The sequence below is a fragment of the Ammospiza nelsoni genome, chromosome 27, assembly GCF_027579445.1.
Source record: "Ammospiza nelsoni isolate bAmmNel1 chromosome 27, bAmmNel1.pri, whole genome shotgun sequence".
NCBI lineage: Eukaryota > Metazoa > Chordata > Aves > Passeriformes > Passerellidae > Ammospiza > Ammospiza nelsoni.
Window position 1 is genome coordinate 5,520,184 of NC_080659.1, and position 19,249 is coordinate 5,539,432.

The 19,249-nt window shown below is 65.4% G+C and overlaps 3 protein-coding genes across 7 annotated transcripts; 2 read left to right on the top strand and 1 right to left on the bottom strand.

Moving 5' to 3' along the window:
- The first annotated feature begins 875 nt into the window (after window positions 1–875).
- Window positions 876–5,139, top strand: LOC132084558 (perilipin-3-like). The gene is made up of 8 exons (XM_059489743.1): window positions 876–920; window positions 1,781–1,864; window positions 1,942–2,137; window positions 2,361–2,443; window positions 2,526–2,712; window positions 3,126–3,514; window positions 3,601–3,714; window positions 4,466–5,139. Exons 2-8 carry the CDS (start codon window positions 1,814–1,816, stop codon window positions 4,886–4,888), a joined length of 1,443 nt encoding a protein of 480 aa, XP_059345726.1. The 5' UTR covers window positions 876–920; window positions 1,781–1,813; the 3' UTR covers window positions 4,889–5,139.
- A 141-nt stretch (window positions 5,140–5,280) lies between these two features.
- LOC132084557 (perilipin-3-like) lies at window positions 5,281–8,924 on the top strand. Of its 3 annotated transcripts, XM_059489742.1 has the most exons (9): window positions 5,917–5,975; window positions 6,349–6,406; window positions 6,616–6,811; window positions 7,069–7,151; window positions 7,233–7,349; window positions 7,416–7,734; window positions 7,850–8,040; window positions 8,126–8,248; window positions 8,322–8,924. In XM_059489742.1, the coding sequence occupies exons 2-9, from the start codon at window positions 6,356–6,358 to the stop codon at window positions 8,664–8,666; spliced, it is 1,425 nt and encodes a 474-aa protein (XP_059345725.1). In that variant the 5' UTR covers window positions 5,917–5,975; window positions 6,349–6,355; the 3' UTR covers window positions 8,667–8,924. The 3 variants fall into 3 exon arrangements, with proteins under 3 accessions (XP_059345724.1, XP_059345725.1, XP_059345723.1); XM_059489741.1 differs by lacking the exon at window positions 5,917–5,975 and adding an exon at window positions 5,281–5,506 and having other exon boundaries at window positions 7,233–7,734; XM_059489740.1 differs by having other exon boundaries at window positions 7,233–7,734.
- Window positions 8,925–9,697: 773 nt separating this feature from the next.
- Window positions 9,698–18,589, bottom strand: HDGFL2 (HDGF like 2). 3 transcript variants are annotated; one of them, XM_059489644.1, is made up of 16 exons: window positions 18,399–18,589; window positions 16,754–16,830; window positions 16,542–16,680; window positions 14,724–14,903; window positions 14,246–14,362; window positions 14,033–14,104; window positions 13,667–13,808; window positions 13,408–13,483; window positions 13,043–13,328; window positions 12,368–12,456; window positions 11,917–11,987; window positions 11,530–11,600; window positions 11,288–11,389; window positions 10,981–11,194; window positions 10,225–10,348; window positions 9,698–10,065 (listed from the first exon to the last, which is right to left on the bottom strand). In XM_059489644.1, exons 1-16 carry the CDS (start codon window positions 18,468–18,470, stop codon window positions 9,981–9,983), a joined length of 1,917 nt encoding a protein of 638 aa, XP_059345627.1. In that variant the 5' UTR covers window positions 18,471–18,589; the 3' UTR covers window positions 9,698–9,980. The 3 variants fall into 3 exon arrangements, with proteins under 3 accessions (XP_059345627.1, XP_059345626.1, XP_059345625.1); XM_059489643.1 differs by having other exon boundaries at window positions 9,698–10,062; window positions 12,368–12,462; XM_059489642.1 differs by having other exon boundaries at window positions 12,368–12,462.
- Between the last annotated feature and the right edge of the window lie 660 nt (window positions 18,590–19,249).

Below are 19,249 nucleotides of genomic sequence, written 5' to 3' on the forward strand. Positions count from 1 at the left end.
GGCACAGGGTGGCACCCGCTCCGTGGGCACCCGCACACCCAGCGCACCCACCCCTGCATGAGGGTCCCCACCCCACTGCCCCCACGAATCCCCTGGGGATAAGGCGGTGACAGTGCCGTGTCCCTGCCCGTGCCATCCCACACCCCCCGTGCCCCCTGCCTGTCCCCTTTCCAGGCTGTCTCTCGCCCCACGATGCCACCCACGGGCGTCACCCACGGCCCTCTGTCCCCGGCCTGAGCACCCCGAAGGGCTGGGGACACCTGGCACCCTGAGGTGGCACGGGAACACCTGGGGTGGGCACATCTGGCAAAGGGACACTGGAAGTGGCGTGGGCACGGCCCGCTTTGGGTTCCTTGGTGTTGGGGCCGCCAATCATTGGGTCCCTTGGCGTGGGGACACCAGGCCTGGGGACATCTGCCGTGGGGACACCGGGCTGGCGGCTGGCGGGTCTCCTGGAGTTGGTTCACCTGGAATGGGCACGCTTGGAGAGGGTGGGGACAGCGGCCATTGAGTCCCTTGAGGAGGGAACAAGTGGCGAGGGCACACGTGGCGAGGGGACACCTGCGGTGGGGACACCGGGGGAGGGGACAACGGGGGCGGAGACACCTGGGGCGGGGGTGGGACACCGGCCACGGGGTCCGTCGGCGGGGGACACGTGAGAGGTGACCGGGGACCCGTTCCCGCCGCCCGGGCTGGGCTGTCCCCGCTGTCCCCGCTGTCCCCGCTGTCCCCGGACCCCTCGGCGAGCGCGCCCCAACCCCAAGCCACGCCCCCGGGTCACGCCCATCAATCCTCATTGGCTGAGAGCCGGCCCCGCCCCTTCTCTGATTGGCTCCCGCCGCTCCCCGCGGGTCCGGGCTGGGCGGGGCCCGGGGTCGCGATCTCGGCCGGGGGTCGCGACAGAACCCCACCCCCACCCCGTGAGTACCGGGCCCGGGGCTTGGCGGGAGCGGGAGGGCGGGAAACGGGGCCGGGGGCGTCCCGGGAGGCTCCGGAAAGGCTCCGGGGGGGCCTCCGGGTGGTCCCGGGGGAAGTCCGGAGGTCCCCGGGGGCCTCCGGGGGGTGCGGGGGTGGTCGGGGGTCCCAAAGTCCCCGGAACACCCCAGGGACACCCCGAGAAACTCCGGGGAACAGCGCAGGGTCCCAGGGGAGCTGTCCCCCGCCGTGACCTACCCAAAGCCCCCCGAATCCCCCCCCGAATCCCCCCAGAACTCGTCCCCGGAGAGCGCAGGGCCGGGCCGGGGGAGACCCCAAAGGGCAGAGGGGCTGCCGGGGGTCCCGGGGGGCTGTCGGGGGTCCTGGGGGGCTGCCGGGGCCTGGATGGGCTGCCGGGGGTCCCAGGGAGGCTGCCGAGGGTCCTGGGGGGCTGCCGGGGCTCGGTTCCCTGCCGGGGCTGCCCCGGCCGAGGCGGCGGTGACGGGCGGCACGTCCCCGGTCCCCAGCGCGGGATTGCGACAGACCCGTCCCGTCTGACTTCGCTGAATCACCCAAAAACCCCTCCCCGGCGCAAAGAGAGGGTGGGGATCCCAAGAGGAGTTGAGGGGAGCCAGTCCCCCCAGTTTCCTGCCAGGGGAGGAGGGCAACCCCATCCCAAAACCCCTCTCAGACCCCTCAAAACAGCCCCGAGAGCCCCCCAGAACCCGCCAGCCGCTCCCACTGCGGTAATCAGCTGGTGGCTCTCAGCCCTCAGGGAGCAGGGGCTGGGGGTGCTGGGGGTGTCATCCACGGGGGGGGTCCCCACCTGTCTCACCCACCCACGGCCCCCCAAATCTCCCCCCAGAATCTCCCTCTCCTTGCTCCAGCCGCCGCTGCCATGTCGGCCGAGAGCGCCGCGGTGCCGGCCGAGCCCGGGCTGGACACGCAGGTACGGGGGCACGGAGGGTTCGGGGGGCTGCAGGTGGCTCTGGGGACGCCACGTCATTGTCCCCCACCCACCCTCAGAGCGTGGTGAGCCGCGTGGCCAGCCTGCCCCTGGTGAGCTGCGCCTGCGGGGCCGTGGCCGCGGCCTACGGGCGCACCAAGGAGCGGCACCCGAGCGTGGGCACCGTCTGCAGCGCGGCCGAGAAGGGCCTGAGGACCCTGACAGCGGCGGCAGCCAGCGGGGCCCAGCCCCTCCTCACCCGGCTGGAGCCCCAGAGTGAGTGCAGGGCTGGGGGAACCCCAAAACTGGCTGAGGAACCAGAGAGGGAGGACCTGGTTTCGCATCTCCAGTTTGTATCGGCAATAAATAAACGCAGGGCTGCGCAAGCTGGAGGGTTGGAGGAGAAGCACCCCACAGGTTTTGGGGTACCCTAAACCCTGGCCTGGCAGAGCTCCTGCAAGCAGCAGGGTGCTGAACTCACCTCTTTTCACATCCCCAGTTTCCACCGCCAACAAGTTGGCCTGCAGAGGGCTGGACAAGCTGGAGGAGAAGCTGCCCGTGCTGCAGCAGCCCCCCGAGAGGGTAATGCCACCCAGGGGGCACGGGCAGGGCTCTGGGGCGGCTGAGCAGCGGGGACAAGCTGTCATTGAGCTGTCCCCTGCAGGTGGTGGCCGGGACCAGGGCGCTGGTGTCGGGCACGGTGAGCGGGGTGGCAGCGAGGACGCGCTCGGCGCTCGGGGCCGTGGTTGGCACCCGCGTGGGGCGGCTGCTGGCCTCGGGCGTGGGCACCGTGCTGGGCAAGTCAGAGCAGCTGCTGGATCGGTACCTCCCCGGGATGGACCAGGAGCTGGGTGAGTGCCCACCATGCCCAAGCCTCCCAGTGCCAAGCCCTCCCGGGACCCTCACCCTGGCATTGGCTATGCGTGGTGGTGGTCCCACAGTGGTGCCAGTGAGGCCACCGTGACCCCAGGCAGGGGCCAGTCCCTGTCTGAAGGACACGGGATGGCACTGGGTGAACTCTCACCTGGAAACCCAAGAGCAAATATAGTCCCGTGTGCCCGCCTGGGTATTTATAGCTTGGCACTGGGTGACATTAGCAGAGCTGGCCCCATGTCACAGCTGAGGTGACCGCAGAGGCCACCTGGCGCTCAGGGTGGCATCTCCTCATGACCTGGTGGCTGAGCATCCTGTGGGTGCTCACACTGGGCTCCAGTGCCCAGCACAGGATGGCCCAGCCACGCTGCCCTCACCCCTGATCCCACAGTGGCAGCAGCAGCAGGCACGGAGGTGACCACGGGCACGGAGGTGACCACGGGCATGGAGGTGATCAGGGGCACGGAGGTAACCATGGGCACAAAGGTTACCAGGGGCATGGAGGTGGCCACAGGGACAGAGGTGGCCACAGGGACAGAGGTGACCACGGGCACAGAGGTGACCAGGGGCATGGAGGTGGCCACAGGCATAGAGGTGACCACGGGCACGGAGGTGGCCCCGCAGGAGCGGCAGAGGCGGTGGCAGAGCTACTTTGTCCGCGTGGGCTCCCTGTCGGCCAGGCTGCCCCACCGGGCCCTGCGGCGCTCGCTGGGCGACCTGCAGCGGGCACGGCTCCGTGCCCAGCGGCTCCTGGGCCAGCTCCACCACGTCATCCGGCTGGTAAGGATGGGGCAGGGACCGTGCCAGCCCCGTGCCGGCCCCAGGCACCCCCAGGAGTGCTCCCACCTGGCTGAACCTCCCCCCAGATCGAGGAGGGGCAGCAGGGCACGGACGGGCCCTGGCATAGCGCCCGGGAGCACCTGCACCAGCTGTGGCTGGAGTGGAGCCAGCAGGACGCGGTGCCCATGGAGGACAGCGAGGTACGGGCTGGAGGGACCGGGGGGGGGGGACAGATGGCACCATCTGGAGAGGGTGGGGACAGCGGCCATTGAGTCCCTGGAGGTGGGGACACGTGGCAAGGGGACACCTGGGGTGGGGACACCTGGAGTGGGGACACCTGGAGCAGGGGTGGAGCAGCAGCCATGGAGTCCAGCTGTGGATCCATCCAGCTGTGGGTCCATCCAGCCACGGAGTCCAGCTGTGGATCCATCCAGCTGTGGGTCCATCTAGCAGTGGGTCCATCCAGCTGTGGCTCCATCCAGCTATGGATCCATCCAGCCATGGAGTCCAGCTGTGGCTCCATCCAGCTGTGACTCCATCCAGCAGTGGCTCCATCCAGCTGTGGCTCCATCCAGCTATGGAGTCCAGCTGTGGATCCATCCAGCTATGGCTCCATCCAGCTGTGGCTCCATCCAGGCAGGACTGGGGTCCATCCAGCTGTGGCTCCATCCAGCTGTGCCTCCATCCAGCTATGGAGTCGAGCTGTGGCTCCATCCAGCTGTGGCTCCATCCAGGCAGGGCTGGGGTCCATCCAGCTGTGCCTCCATCCAGCTATGGAGTCCAGCTGTGGCTCCATCCAGCTGTGGCTCCATCCAGGCAGGGCTGGGGTCCATCCAGCTGTGCCTCCATCCAGCTGTGGAGTCCAGCTGTGGCTCCATCCAGCTGTGCCTCCATCCAGGCAGGGCTGGGGTCCATCACCCCCAGCCCCGCTGCCCTCTGCCCACCCCGCAGGTGGAGGCTCGGACTCTGGCCATGCTCCAGGGGCTCCTGCAGCAGCTCCACGCCGCCTGCTCCCACCTGGCCGCGGGCGCGCGGGCGTTCCCCAGCAGCGTGCAGGACACGGCGGGACACGTCCGGCACGGCGTGGAGGGCGTCCAGGCCTCCCTGGGCGGCGCCCGCTCCTTGCAGGAGCTGTCGGGGCTGGTGCTGGCGCAGAGCAGGGAGGCGGTGACGCGGGCCCAGCTCGGCCTCGAGGGGCTGCTGGAGCACGTGGGGCAGCACACGCCCCTGCCCTGGCTCCTGGGGCCCTTCGCGCCCGCGCTCGTGGAGTACCCGGAGGATGTCCCGGTGGACATGTCCAAGTGGGAGGGCTGCGTCACCGCGGGGGGGACGCGCCGGGTGCCCGCTGCCACCCAGCTCTGCGGCCGCCACTGAGGTGCCGCTGAGCGGGGGCACCCACCCAGGGGCATGAACCCCAATCCCATCAGGAACGAGGGGGCGATGGAGCTGGTGACCCAGCGTGGGACCCCGTTGCCGCTCCTGTGGGGATGGTGGCGCGTGGAGGACACAGCGTGAGCCTGTCTGGGATCCAGCGCTGCCCTAAGCCCCAGGAATACTGGAATTTTGTGTCTTAACAGCTTCAAACCAGTTTAAAGAAGAAGAAAACAACTTTTTTGGCCTTAAAATGACTCAGAGCCTGCAGTGCTGTGGCAGAGCCACCACTCACGGGGGGCTCTGAACGGGCGGCAGAGCCGGGGGCATCCCCGAGGGGGCTCAATAAGGGGGTGCCAGGGTGGGACAGTGGGACGGGGTTCCCTGGGGTACTGGGACAGAGGGTGCCACAAGGTGCCAGGACATCTGGACTGGACTGTGCCCCGCGGCCGTGTGGCACTGAACTTTGTCCCACTTGTCACCGTGGAGGGGCTGGGCCTGCCCGGGGTATCCCCGACGTCACAAGCACAGCAGGGTCACAGCACCCGCGGGGCGACACCGGGAGTTCCAGGACCGTCCATCGTCCCGCCGGGGCCAGCCTGACCAACTCCACCGGGCCAGGTGTGCGGGAGCACCGGGAGCCCCGGGCGTGGGAGGGTCGGGGCGGGTCTGTCCCGGGGGATCGGTGCCACGGAGGGGCGGGGGTTCTGTGGTTCCGGGCTCGGGGTGTCACTGCAGAGCGGTCCCGGGGCTGTCCGGTCCCGGGGGGCTCCGTGCAGCCCAGTCTCGGGGATCCGGTACCGGGGGGGTCAGTGCAGCACCGACCGAGGAATGGGGGGGTCCCGGGGGGCTCAGTGCGGCCCAGTCCCGGCGGATCGGTGCTGGGGACTCGGTGCAGGCGGTTCCCGGGGGTTCGCTGCCCTCCCGTTCCCCGCCGGTCGCTGCTCCCGGTCCGCCCCGGGCCGGCCCCGCTGGGCGGCCCCGGTCACATGCGCTCGGGGCGGGCTCCGGGCTATAAAGGGCGGCGGGGAGGAGCGGGGCGAGCCCGGAGCCGAACCGAGCGGAGCAGGACCGACCCCAGCCGCCAGCGGTGAGCACGATCCGGGGCCGGGGTCGCGATCCTGGTTCCGATCGCGATCCCGGTACCGGTTCCGATCGCGATTCCGGTTTCGATCGCGATCTCGGTCCTGTTCCCGATCGCGATCCCCGTCCTGTTCCCGATGGCAATCCCGCTCCCGCTCCCGGTCCCGGTCTCAATCCCGGTCCCGATCGCGATCCCGGTCCCGATCCCGCCTGTGATCCCGATCGTGGTCCCGGTCCCGGTCCCCCGGACCCCCCTGTTCCGGGATTTCCCAACCGCGTGGGAGCTGCCCCGTTCCGGGGGCGGTAACGTGGGGCAGGAGAGGCAGGAGGGGGGCGCTGGGGGGGCCTGGCCCCGCTCACGGTCCCGTCTGTGCCCCCAGACCCACCATGGCCACCAGCGAGCCCACGCCGGCGCAGCCCAAGGCAGAGGAGCAGCAGGTCAGTGCGGGCGGGGCGGGGAATTTGGGGACAACCCACGGAGTCCCTGTTTGGAGACGGGGATCGGGGTTCTCCCACCCTCCGATGGGCTTGGAGAGCCACGGGAGCGCCCCAAAACCACCCCCGGGCTGTTGGGAGCACACACCACACCCTGTGAGATTTGGGGGTCCCTCAGCCCCGCGCTCACGCTGAGCCCTTCCGGCCCCCAGAACATCGGGACACGCGTGGCCAACTTGCCCCTGGTGAGCTCAGCTTACGACATGGTGTCCTCCGCCTACACCTGCACCAAGGAGAGCCACCCCTACGTGCGCTCCGTCTGCGATGTGGCTGAGAAGGGCGTGAAGACGCTGACGGCGGCAGCGGTGAGCGGGGCCCAGCCCCTCCTCACCCGGCTGGAGCCCCAGAGTGAGTGCAGGGAGAGGGGCAGCACCCCATGGGGATGGGGGACCCCAAAAGTGGCTCTCACAGAGCTCTCGTGAGGAACCAGGAGAGGCAGGACCTGGTTTTGTGTCTCTGGTTTGTGTGGCTGAGGGGTAAACAGCTGGAGAAGCTGGAAGATGTGGGGGCAGCACACCCTGAGTTTTGGGGTGATGGAAAATTGGGCCTGGCAGAGCTCCTGCAGGGCAGCAGGGTGCTAAACCCACCTCCTTTTCCAATTCCAGTTTCTTCCGCCAATGAATTTGCCTGCAAAGGGCTGGACAAGCTGGAGGAGAAGCTGCCCATCCTGCAGCAGCCCCCCCAGAAGGTACCACGGTGGGCTGGGCTGGGCTGGGCAAAACACCTGGGCCCCCCCCAGTGCTTAACAGAGCTTTGTGTGTCTGCCCAGATCGTCTCAGACACCAAACTGCTGGTGACCTCCACGGTGACGGGGGCCAGGGATGTGCTGACCAGCACCGTGGCCGGGGCCAGGGATGCAGTGTCCAGCAGAATGGCCGGGGCTAAAGATGCAGTGTCCAGCACAGTGGCCGGAGCCAGGGATGCAGTGTCCAGCACGGTGTCTGGGGCCAGGGATGCAGTGTCCAGCACAGTGGCCGGAGCCAGGGATGCAGTGTCCAGCACGGTGTCTGGGGCCAGGGATGCAGTGGCCGGAGCCAGGGATGCAGTGTCCAGCACCGTGACCGGGGCCAAGGACGCGGTGACCAGCCGAGTGACCGGTGTGATGGACATGACCAAAGGGGCAGTGCAGGGTGGCGTGGAGATGACCAGGTCAGCGGTCAGCAGCGGTGTCAGCACCGTGGGCCAGATGGTGGCCAGCAGGGTGGACTCCGTGCTGGGCAAGTCGGAGGAGCTGGTGGACCATTACCTGCCCATGACAGATGGGGAGCTGGGTGAGCAGCTGATCCCAACCCTACAGAAGGGTGGGCAGAGCCTGGGCAGAGCAGGGGAAGCTCTGAGGGGTGCTGATGGTGCTGCTGCACCCCCTGAGCAGCTCCTGTCCCACAGCCCAGCTGGCCACGGCCGTGGAGGGCTTTGAGCCGGAGCAGCAGCGGCAGCAGCAGAGCTACTTCGTGCGCCTGGGCTCCCTGTCCAGCAAGGTGCGGCAGCGAGCGCTCCAGCACTCCCTGAGCAAACTGCAGAGCTCCCGCCAGAGCTGCCAGGACCTGCTGGCCCAGCTCCAGCGCACCCTCGACCTGGTAAGACCCAGCCCCGCGCCCCCTGTGCCACCCCGGGGTGTGCCCCCATGGTGCCCTCACCCAGCCGGGCTGTGCCCTCTGCCAGGTGGAGACCCTGAAGCAAGGCGTGGACCAGAAGCTGCAGGGAGGGCAGGAGAAGCTGCAGCAGCTGTGGCTGGAGTGGAGCAAGAAGCAGCCAGATGGTGGCAAGGACCAGGTGCCACCGGAGGTAGGAGCGGGGCAGGGGGTGCCCAGGGCGACCAAGGTGTCCCCAAGGCCTCACCCCCCGTGTCCCCCCGCAGGCGGTGGAGTCGGGCACGGTGAGCATGCTGCAGGGCCTGAGCCAGCAGCTGCAGAGCTCCTGCCAGCCGCTGGTGTGCAGCCTGCAGGGCCTCCCCGCCGCCGTGCAGGACAAGGCGGGGCAGGTGCGGCACAACGTGGAGGGGCTGCGGGCGGCGCTGGGCTCGGTCCGCTCCCTGCAGGACGTGACGGGCCCCGTGCTGGCCCGGGCCCGCGACCACGCCGCCCAAGCCCGGCTGCTGATGGACGAGCTGGTGGAACAAGTGGCCTTCAACACCCCCCTGACGTGGCTGGTGGGACCCTTCGCCCCCTCGGGCAAGCGCCCGGTGGAGCCGGAGGCGGAGTAGCGATTCTGGGCTGCTTCTCTCCCCAAAAAGCCTCGTTAGGAGTCTTTGCTACACACCCCTCACCTTGTGCCTGTCTCTGTGGGGACCCTCCTGCCTGCCCCAGCTCTGTCACTTGCCCCCTTGCTGGGGACCTGCAGTTGTGTGCCTTGGCTGCCCCAAATGCCTCTTGGGGGTCCCCCGTGTCCTCGGTGCCTTCAGACTCTCACCCTTGTAGGGTCACAACAGCGCAAGAAGCAATAAACTCTGGTTAGTTTTGCACTCGACTGAGGTTTCTTTGGGGGTGTGGGAGGGAGGAATTGGGCTCTGGAGAAGCAACCCCCTCCCCAAGAGCTGGGGACCCCCATGTCCTGAGCCCCCACTCCCCAGCCTGTCCCTGCCCCTGGGAGGAGAGGAGCTGGCAGCGGGATCAGGAGCGGGGTCCTGGAGGGATCCTCCCACTTCCAGCAGTTGGGCAAGAGGCACTGGGGATGGTTTGGGCTTTATTTAGGTCTTGTTTACGGAGTGAGTGTGAAATCAGTCCTGGAAAAAGCCAAAGCCGAGTGTCCCCAGGGCAGAGTTACTGCAGCCTGCAGGGAACGGGGGTCGGGGCATCCTCCCCCGGGGCTCGGGCACAAAGAGCAGGCGGGGCCGGGAGCTCTTTATTGGACTCTGACAAAAGCTCGGGAGCCTTGCAACACAGCAAAACCACTGAGCTGCTGCCCAGCAGGGGCAGGATGGTGCCAGGCTCAGTCCCTCCCTGGCACACACCCTTTTTACCCTTATTTTACCCCAAGGAGTTGGTGCCCAGCCCTGCTGCCACTCCTGGGGCAGAGGGATCCAATTCCAGCAGCTGCCTCTGGATGGAGAGAGGATTGTGATGGTGGGGAAAGGGGCTTGGAGCAGCTCCTGAGTGCCTGACCCTGGTCAGAGGGAATTTGGGGACCCATGGGGTGTTCTCCAGCCCTGGGCAGGGGGTTAAGGTTCTCCCCTCGTCCCAGCCTCAAGAAAGACACACTGGGGTTCCTTGTGCTTTTCATTAGAAAACCCTTTATATTCATTTCATGTCGGTTGAAATCACAAGAAATTAGGTAGGAGGGGAAAAAAAAAAATAAACCAAAACAAAAATTAAAAACAGGGGAGGGGGGAGGGGACAAATACAGACACCAGTACAGCCCCCCCGCGGGTGCTGCCTCCGCAGGGACGGGACACGGGACAAGACCAAGGACATCGGCTACGGTGGGACAGAGTGAAGTGACTCAGGCAGGAGATGAGGCAGAGGCTGCTCTCCCTTCACAGCCTCTCCTCCTCCTCCTCCTCCACGTGGGAGCTGCTTCCTCAGCTCTCCTCCTCCTCCTCATCCGCAGCCTCCGACTCCCCGCGAGCTCGCTCCAGCCCGGCCTTGGGATAGTCCTGGACACTGCTGGGGGAGAGCAGGGGCAGGGAGAGCTCAGCCCCCCACCCCTCTGCCTCTCCTGGCCCCTCTCCCACATCCCAGCTCCTTGCCAAGCTGGGAGAACCCTTTCACAACCCACAGGATGTCCCCGAACGATCCCTGCAGCCCCCAGGCCCCCACACTCACTTGTTGTGGGGCTCCTCTGTGGGTGTCTCCAGCTCCACAGCTCCTGGCCCTTGGCTCTTGTCCTTCTCCTCTGTGCCCTCTGACTTTTGGGACAGGGATTCACCATTCACAGGACCTGACAGGTCTGAAGGGAAGAGAGAGAGGCTCAGGCTCTTGGACGCCCTCATCCATCCCGACCCTCGTGGACTGAGGATCCATGACCACAGACACGGGTGGACCCCAGTACTGGCCTGACCCCCACAGCTGCAGGAAGGGCCCCAAAACCTCCATCCCCCAGCCCAGAGACACCATCAGGGTGGATTTTCCCTGTCAGTTCCTCTGGGAAGGCTCTTGCAGCATCACCAGGACGGCCCCAGGCAGAGACCTGGCTCTGAGGGTGGAAGATCCCAGTCACCACTCCCTGTGCAACAGCCTGAGCCAGTGTCCAAGGACATCTCCACATTCCTCCATGCCTGGACCAGAGCTCAGGCTGGCAGGGAGGAGCTGTCCTGAGCCAAAAAGCAGCAGGGGAGGCCCCCAGAGCCCGGGTGTGGGGTTTGAGGTTTGCCCTCTGCTCTCACTGCATTCCCCATCCAACCTCTTCCCTCTCTTGGCACTGCAGCAAAGCAGGGCCTGGAGGTGCTGATCCCTCCACCACGAGGCCAAGAGCCACCTCCCCATGTCCTGTGTCCCCAGCAGGACAGGGCATGCCCCGAGGAGGGGGCTGTGACGTGCCCAGACAGGGCAGGGATGTTCAGGGATGCCCAGGAACGTTACCAGCATTTGTCTCCTCTTCCCCCTTCTCATTCCGTGTCTCTGCTCCCGACAGCTTCTCCTGGCCCTTCTCTGCCTCCCCCTTGTCCTTCTCAGGCCCAGCTTTGTTGGCTTTCTGCATGGATTCCATCTTTGGTCCCAGCACACGCGACTTCAACCGGGTGTAGACTTCGGCCGCCTTTTCCATCACGTCCTTGTTGGCTTTGTAGCGCCGGATCTGCCCCGGGAGGAGGAGGAGGAGGGACCCCCTTAGAGCTGGGCCAGGCAGGCTCCCTGCTCACCCCAGGGAGGCCTCAGCCCTCTGCTCTACCTTCTTGAGTGTAGCCACCACATCCGTGTGCTTCTGGAGGATGTGGGAAGTGACCTGCAGCGTGCCCAGCTCCTCGAGCGCGTTCAGACACCGCTTGATGTCCTACAGGGGTGGCAGCGGGGTCAGGAGCTGCCCTGGGGGCACCTGGGGCCTCCCAGCACCCCCAAAGGGAGGAGGAGGAGCATTCCTGGGTATCACAGCAGGGCAAGCATGAGCGGGAATGTCCCAGGCCAGGCACTCACCGGGTTATCCACCTTCAGCGCAAACTTGATCTCGCTGTGAAGTTTCTGCAGTTTCTCCTCCACTGTGGGCTCTGGAGCAGACAGAGAGACACAGCTCGAGATGTCAGGGCACCAGCAGAGCCCAGGGTCTGCTCTGGGGCCTGGAATCACTCCCAGGCAGGGCTTTGTGTCCTCCTGCACTTCCAAAGCTGAGCCCAGCCCCAGGAATGTCTCTGGAGAGGATGTGCCAAGACAGCGAGGGGATGCAGGGAAGTGATCAAAGCAGTGCTGGGAAAAACCCTGGCACGACCTCACTGATCCCTCCCTGTCCCAGGGATGGGGGAACCAACCCTGAAGCCCTCTCCTCTCTCTCCTCCCCTCTGTGATGGGAAGCAGTGGGTTTCTCACCCTTTTTCTTCTCCACCCTCCTTTCAGGGATCGGGTCGGATTTCTTCCGGCCTCGTTCCACTTTGAGAGGTCTGTGTGAAGGGAAGGAAAAAGGGAAGATGGCTGTGGTGATCCCTCTGCCCAGCACTGGGCTAACAAGGGGGATGGCACTGGCTGGAGCATCCAAGACCCCTCCACCCTGGTCACAGCTCCCCTATGCCCCAGCTTCCCAGGAATGCAGACAGGAAAAGCCCCACGAGAAAGAAAACATCACGAGTGTCATCCTGGTAACCCCCAACAGCTCCTGCAGCCCCTTCAGCTCAGGAGGAGGGGAGGAACAGGCCCAGCCCCTCTGCAGGTGCTGCAGCCCCAGGAGCCCCATGCCCACCCCGGGGTGCCAGGGCTGGAGCTGTGCAGGACCAGCCCCGTTCCCAGGAGGAAAGGGGAGGGAGCGAGGTGTGGAAATGCTGACTTGTTCCGTGGCTTCTCCTCTGCTCGGCCCCTCTTCTCCTTCTGGCTTGGTTTCCTTGACAACTCCGAGGGCTGTTTCTTCGCCGGCTTCTTTACCTTGGAGGAGAGAACAATGCAGGGAGAGCAGCAGAGCCCTCCCTGCTGCAGCACAGACAGAGCAACAGCCACGCCACAATGGCACCTGTGGCCACCCCACTGCCATGGCACAGCATCACCCCATGGCACACAGTCACCCTACATGCTCCCAAAAGCTCCAGGGAGACAGTGCAGCAAACCCCCTGAGTGTGGTGGAAGAGCATCTTGGAGATCACAGAATGGTTTGGGCTGGGAGGGAACACAAAGCTCACCCCGTCCCACCTGTGTCACGGGCAGGGACACAGGGACACCTTCCACTGTCCCAGGGTGCTCCAAACCCTGTCCAACCTGGTCTTGGATACTTCCAGGGATGGAGCAGCCACAGCTGCTCTGGGCACCCTGTGCCAGATGTGAGACCCACAGCTGGATGAGGCATCCTGGGCCAGGGGAAGAGCTCCCACTCCACGGATGGATACAACCCTTCCCAACACCACGTGGGCAGCTGCAGGCTAACCCAAGACCACTCCTGCAGGTCCCTGATGGCCTGACAGGGAGGTGACAGATTGTCCATCCACCCCAGGCCCCACAGCTCTGCACTCACCTCCTTCTCCTGCTCCAGCTCAGAGTCCGAGGAGGACGGAGCCTTGGCCCGGCCCCTCCGGCCCTTTTTGGCCGCTTCATCCTCGGCGCTGCTGTCCGAGTCCGAGTGCACCTCCTCGCCCTTCTCTGCCTTCTCCTTCCTCTTCTCCTTCTCCTCCTTCTCCTGCTCCCGGAGCCGCCGGATCTCCTCCTCCTGCTCCCTCTTCCTCTTCTCCTCCAGCTCCCGCCGCCGCTCCTCGTCGCGCCTCTTCCACTCGCTGATGCGATCCACGTCGCTGTCGCTGTCACTGCCAGGACAGGGCGGGCTGGGACCCCTGCGTGACCCCCAGCCCAGCCCAAGGGTGGCACTGTCCCTGCTGAGCTCACCTGTCACTGCTGGAGCTGCTGGGGACACGCTCTGGCTTCGGTTTCCTGCCCCGGGGCTTGGGAGGGGGTTTCTCAGCTGCAAGACAACAGGGACATGTTCAGCAGGAGCCCTGCAGGTCTATCTGTTAAAACAGCCCCGAGCTCCAGAAGCAGAGGGGCTCTAGGATGTGCCCAGGATTTGGGATGGAACCCCAGAGCCTTGGGAATGCCACAGTCCCATGCTGAGGTGGTGGCAGGAGCAGGAGCAGCCCCAGGGCACCTGGCTTGCGGCCCCGTGGTGCCTTTTTCACCGACACATCCGAGTCCGAGTCCGAGTCCGACTTGGTCATGTCCATGGTGGCATTGCCCATTTCCAGATCCGAGTCCACTTTGGAGTCAGAGTCAGAGCCAGACTCCACTTTCTGCAGGCAGAGAGCAGGGCTGGGATGGAGGGTGGCTGTGGGGTGGCACTGCCCCAGTCCCAGCAATACCCCCAAACCCAGCACCCAGAGCCCCCACAGGTCACCAAGTGCTCAGTGAGGTCCCTCCAGGTGCTCCAGCCCAGGACACAGCCCTGTCACTCCCCCCTCCCCACAGTGCAGACCCTGGCTCCTCTCCAGCCTTCCTCAGATTTGGGGTCCTTTACCTTCTTCTTCCTCCCCGCTGCTGGCATCCTGCGTGGAGCCCTGGCCACTGGCTTCTTTTCAGGAGTGAAATCCTGGAGGAAAACAGGAATATGAGGAAACGTGGAACAGTGTCACCATGGAATCAAGCCAGTCAGGTTCCCTTCAGCCTCTGCCCCACTCCCACAGGGATGTTCTCCCCACAACCCTCCCAGTGTATCCCAAAATCCTCTCACCTGGTCGCTGTTTTTTTCCGACTCAGAAGATGTTTCTGAGTTCTCCTCTTCTGTGACAGAGGGGCTGCCCTGATCCAAGTCACTGGAGGATTTCCGAGGCCGTTTTGTCACAGGCATCTGGCAAAGGAGAGGTGACAAGATGAGAGAAGCCCATTCCTTCTCCATCCTCCCTGGAAAGCAAATGCTTCCTGGGAAGGGCTTTCTCCAACTCTTCCCAACGGGCCCTGCAAGAGCTGCACTCAGATCTGCAGCCCTGGATCCTCCTCCAAGCTGCAAACCCAGCCAGGATAGGCATCCCACAGGCACCATGAGACAGCTGTGAGACCCCCAAACCACGCCGAGCCCCATTTCCCACTGGAGAATCCAGAGGCAGTTGGTTTCTCCATCACTTCTGCTGAGGTGGCTTCAAGGAAAGCTCCGTGATGGAGCCACAGTGTCCCCTGGCTGGGCCACCCTCCTGTCCCCAGCCCACACTCACTTTCATGGCCAGGGATTTCCTCTTGAGCCCGCTGTGGTCGCTGCCTCGGTCCGAGTCCTCGTCGCTGTCCACCTTGTCCGTGGGCCCCGTGGCCATGGCAGAGTCGTCCTCGTCGTCCCCGGGGTCACTGCCCGCCATGGGGTCGTTCTCGGGGACATCGCTGTCCGAGGAGCTCGCGGGCTAAAGGCAGCAGAGGACAGCGGGGTTAGGGGGGCTCTGGGGCATTTGGGGGGCCAGGAGAGGACAGAGAGGGGGGCACCAAGGGTGGGGAGTGGAGGAGGGCAGAGCTGGGTGTGCAGAGCAGCGCAGGGCAGCCTCCCCTCCCAGCACGGATCCCTCCGGAGCAGCTCCGGATAACGGCACCAACCCTGCCTGGGGAGCGCTGCCCCCTTCCCCCAGCCCCACAGAGAGCACCAGTGACACACTGCTGGGATGCTGCTGCCTCACTGCCCTCTGCCCCCCATCCTCACGCCCTGCCAAAACCCCTGGAGCAGCCTGGAGCTGGGAGCAGAGCCCAGCCCTCCTCTGCCCCGACGGCGCCAGACAAGCCGGGGTGGCCGGGTTCAGCCTCTCCTTCCACCTCCACTTGGATCAGGCCTCTTCCTGTGCTCTTCACACACTTTCCCCATGGGAAAGGTCCACACAAGGAGTCCAGGTGCTCTTCCCACAGGGATCTCCTGTGTCCTGCTCCCTGAAGGTCTTCTTGTTTCTCCAGGTTCCTCGCACAGGACATCACACCCCAACTTCATCTTCTGGGCTGCTCCTCTGTGTGTGGCAGCACTGACATTCCTAGAGCTGAGTTCTTCCAGCTGCTGGGAAGCCTCTCCTCACCCTTGGCTGTTCCTGGCACCTCGCTTCACTCAGGTCTCAAAGCCAAGGAAACTTCAGTGTCTTCTCCTGCTCCTTTTGCCCACAAGACACAGTGGGTGTTGGTGAACCCTCAGCCTTGCTGGGTCCCTCATGGGTCCCTGATGGGAGTTCCCAGCAGATTCCTGGCCATGGCAGGTGGTGCCTCCCTCGCCATCACCAATCTCCAGGTTTTCAAGCACCTCCACTGCTTCACCTCACCCTACATCCAGTTTTGGGTAGACCATTTCTCAACCCCTGCCCCTCAAACCAGACCCTCACTCCTGCCCGGCCATGGCACGGCCCGGGGGGCTCATTCCCTGCACCTGCTGACCTCCAGGGACCACCTGGACCTTGCTGCTCACCCTACAAACCTTTCTCTGCCTCTTCAGCCCCACGGCCTACAAAGCTGACGCTTCCTGTGATGATCTTTACAGAATAAACTGGATCCCAATTATGGTCATGAGATGCTCCTACAAGAAGTTGACAAAGAGCTGTTCCCTGGCCCAGCTCGCTCCAAATCCTGCTGGAGGGCTCAGGAACCTCAGGAATGGATGGAGAAGGGGACTTCCCAACAGTCCACAAACAGATCCAGGAGCCAGGGACAAGCAAGCCTCAAGTTCTTGCTCTGACAACAAAATCTCCGTGATTTTGGGCAAGCAGCACAAAGCACAACCCCAGTTCCACCGTGACAATGGAGCAGAAGCGCCTTCCTCCAGAGCAAGTGGGAACTTCCAGTGCTCCTGGAAGCCTGAGGGAAACCCCTCCATGGAGGAAGATGAGGAGAGCAGACTCCCTGAAGAAGGGAGAGGGCAGGCAAGCAGAGGGCAGCTAATTCCACCCCAAGGAAGCCAAGCTGGAAGCTGGAAGCTGGAAGCAATCGGCACAGCAGCGAGGAGAAGCAGAGACAGGAGGAGCGACTCGGGGGGACTGAGGGGCCGCAGCCCCAGGCCCTGCCCAGCCCACACTCACCGCAGGGGCACTGTAACTGGCGTGGGGGTTGTTCTGGATTTCCCACAAGCCCTCGTTGAAGCCTTTTCTCTTGTTTGGTTTCCCGTATTTGTCTTTGTATTTTTCGTAAGGGAACAGATCTTTAGGGCCCAAGAAGGCGCTGGAGAGAGACAAAGCAGAGGTGAGGCCGGAGCGGAGGCAGAGCCCGGCGGGGGGAGCGAGGCAGCGCTTACGTCTCGTGGGTGCCGAAGAAGAAGATGGGGTACTTGTTCGGGGGGGGTTTCACGGCGCCGTCCGCGATGTCATCGATCTGAAAGGAAACCCAAAGCACCAGGAGGTCAGAGACAGCCGTGACGCGTCCTCAGCCCCGGCAAGCGGCGTCGGGTCCGGCACCCGCTTGGAGCCAAGCGCGGCAGGAAAGCACCCGGACGGGGCCCTGGCTACGGGTCCGAGTCCCTGCGGGATTTCTACCAGAGAAACGGGAAGGATCCGGCACCGAGGTCTTGTGGGCAACGTGGGCCTTGTGCTACTCCCCCGGGGTCGGTGGCCGGGCCCGGCAGCGCGGGCGGGGGCGATGGACGAGCGGCCGCAGGGTCCGTCCTGGCTGGAGGCCCCGCTGCCGGCCGGACACCCCCGTCTTCTGTGCTCCGGGCGTCTGGGCCGTGGGCAGGGAGAGCCTCGGGGTGAGCAGGGGGTGCTGGGGAGGTCTTCGGGGCGGGGGGACCCTTCCCCAGAAAGCAAGCGAGCTAAAGCAGAGGGGCTGTCCTGGCGGGAGCGGCAGTCCCGGTCTCTCGGCGAGGTGCAGCCAAGCGGTGTCAGCTCCGGCCCCCTGAGCTCCCCGAGCCCGCACGGTTCCACCTGCCGGTCTCTTCCCATCCGAGGGCAGTGTGGGAACCTGCCGTGCCCTCGCTGCTCCCCACAGAGCCCCCAAGCACCCCCCAGCTGAGCACATCCCAAAGCAGCTCCTGCTGTCGTGGAGCACCGCGGCACGACGCTGTCACCCGGCCGGTGGCACCAGCTGTCCCCCTCCCCAAAGGCTGCAGCATCCCAAATAACCCCCCCAAAGCGCAGCAGCACCCGCTAATCCCGCACCGTGAGCGCTCACAGCAGCCTCCCGTCCATGTCACACCCACAGCGTCCCCTCGCTGTCCTCAACAAGGGACAGAAGCCCAGGCCCCCCAGTGCAGTGCTGAGCTCCCACCCCGACATGAGTTCCCATAGGGGATCTCTGAGCCACTGCTGGACCCTAATCCCAGCACAGCCGCTCATGTGGGGTCCCCATTCCGGTACAGGACACCCCATTCCAGTACTGGGCCCCCATGCCAGTGGAGGGGCTGGAATGGGAGCTCCCATCCCAGAATGGGACACCCCGCACCGGTACCGGGCCCCATCCCAGTACAGGACATCGCAATCCGGTACAGGTGCTGGGGGGTGACCCCACATCCCGGTCTGTGTGCTGGGACAGGTCCCTCAGGCCACCACCGGCTCCATGACAGACACCGACCTGGGTCCCCCGTCCCGAACGGGACACCCATCTGCACCCGGTACAGAGCCTCCTATCCCGGTACAGGTACCGTTACAGCATGTCCACCCCGGTACCAGCTCCCCGTCCCGGTACGGGTCCCGTTATGGCATCTCCATCCCGGTACGTGTTCCCACACCGGTACCGTGTCCCCATCCCGGTGCGGGATCCCCATCCCGGTACAGGTACCGTTATGGCATCTCCATCCCGGCAGGGGCCTCCGCTCCGGGGACAAGGCTCGGTACGCGTTCCCATCCCGTCTCGGGTCCCCCCCTCCCGATCCCGCCCCCATCCCGGTCCGGGACCCCCGCCCCCCTCCCGCTCCGTCCCCCCGCGGCGCGGCCCCGCGGTCTCACCCGGGCCGGCCAGTGCGGGTAGCCCTTCATCTTGGCGAAGACGAGGTCCCCGGGTTTGAAGCTGTGTGGCATGGCGGCACCGGGGGGCGCGGCGGGCGCGGGGGGCACCGGGCGCGGGCAGGCCCAGCCCAGGCCGCGGCAGCACCGGGCAGGCGGCGGGGGCGGCCCGCACCGCACGGCACGCAGGATGTCCCGCCCCCGGCCGCGACCGCGCCGCCCATTGGCTCTACCGCACGTCGCTCATTCTATTCGACCAATAGGAGCGAGGCGGCGGCTCGGCGGGATAACGGGATTGGGCCGCGCCGCCGGAGGCGCCGAAGCGGGGGGCGCTGGGGGGCGGGGGGGGGGACGGGGATGGGGACAAGGCCTGAGGGGGGACAGGGATGGGGACAAGGATTGGAATTGGGACCTGTGGGGGGGCTGGGGACTATGGGAGGGTGACAGCGCTGTGGGGCACAAGGGTGTGGGGACAGGGTCAGGGCTATGGGTGGGACAAACGCTGATCCTGCCCCATCCACTGCCCCCAGCTCAGCCCCCAGCCTGGGGATGTGGCTCCTGGCCCTGGGGCCATCCTGGGACTCCAAACTCATTCTGGACAGCTGAGGGTGGTGGGTGGCCATGTCTCTGGCCCAGGACAGGGCCACCAGGAGAGTCACTGGGGCCACATGGGGGGAATCTGACCCAGCGGGTTCCAAAGTCGGGCTGAGCCTGGCTAAGCTGGAGCAAACACTGTGCAGCTGGCCTGGGAGCTGCACTGGGGCTTAACCTGCTTTTAACCCAAACTGGCTTCTCTGCAAGGTCATGGAAAGGAAAACAGTCCCTGCCCACACTGGGCTGCAAAACCCAAACCA

Excerpts from the sequence above, each read along its gene's own strand:
- LOC132084557 (XM_059489741.1), top strand. The coding sequence starts at position 6,356 with ATGGCCACCAGCGAGCCCACGCCGGCGCAGCCCAAGGCAGAGGAGCAG. Across the intron at positions 6,812-7,068 it reads CACCCGGCTGGAGCCCCAGA|TTTCTTCCGCCAATGAATTT; the intron begins GTGAGTGCAGGG and ends TTCCAATTCCAG. Across the intron at positions 8,041-8,125 it reads TCCAGCGCACCCTCGACCTG|GTGGAGACCCTGAAGCAAGG; the intron begins GTAAGACCCAGC and ends GCCCTCTGCCAG.
- HDGFL2 (XM_059489642.1), bottom strand. The coding sequence starts at position 18,470 with ATGCCACACAGCTTCAAACCCGGGGACCTCGTCTTCGCCAAGATGAAG. Across the intron at positions 12,463-13,042 it reads AGCTGGAGCAGGAGAAGGAG|GTAAAGAAGCCGGCGAAGAA; the intron begins GTGAGTGCAGAG and ends CTCTCCTCCAAG. Across the intron at positions 11,988-12,367 it reads GAGGAGAAGCCACGGAACAA|ACCTCTCAAAGTGGAACGAG; the intron begins GTCAGCATTTCC and ends CCCTTCACACAG.
- LOC132084558 (XM_059489743.1), top strand. The coding sequence starts at position 1,814 with ATGTCGGCCGAGAGCGCCGCGGTGCCGGCCGAGCCCGGGCTGGACACG. Across the intron at positions 2,444-2,525 it reads TGCAGCAGCCCCCCGAGAGG|GTGGTGGCCGGGACCAGGGC; the intron begins GTAATGCCACCC and ends TGTCCCCTGCAG. Across the intron at positions 3,515-3,600 it reads TCCACCACGTCATCCGGCTG|ATCGAGGAGGGGCAGCAGGG; the intron begins GTAAGGATGGGG and ends ACCTCCCCCCAG.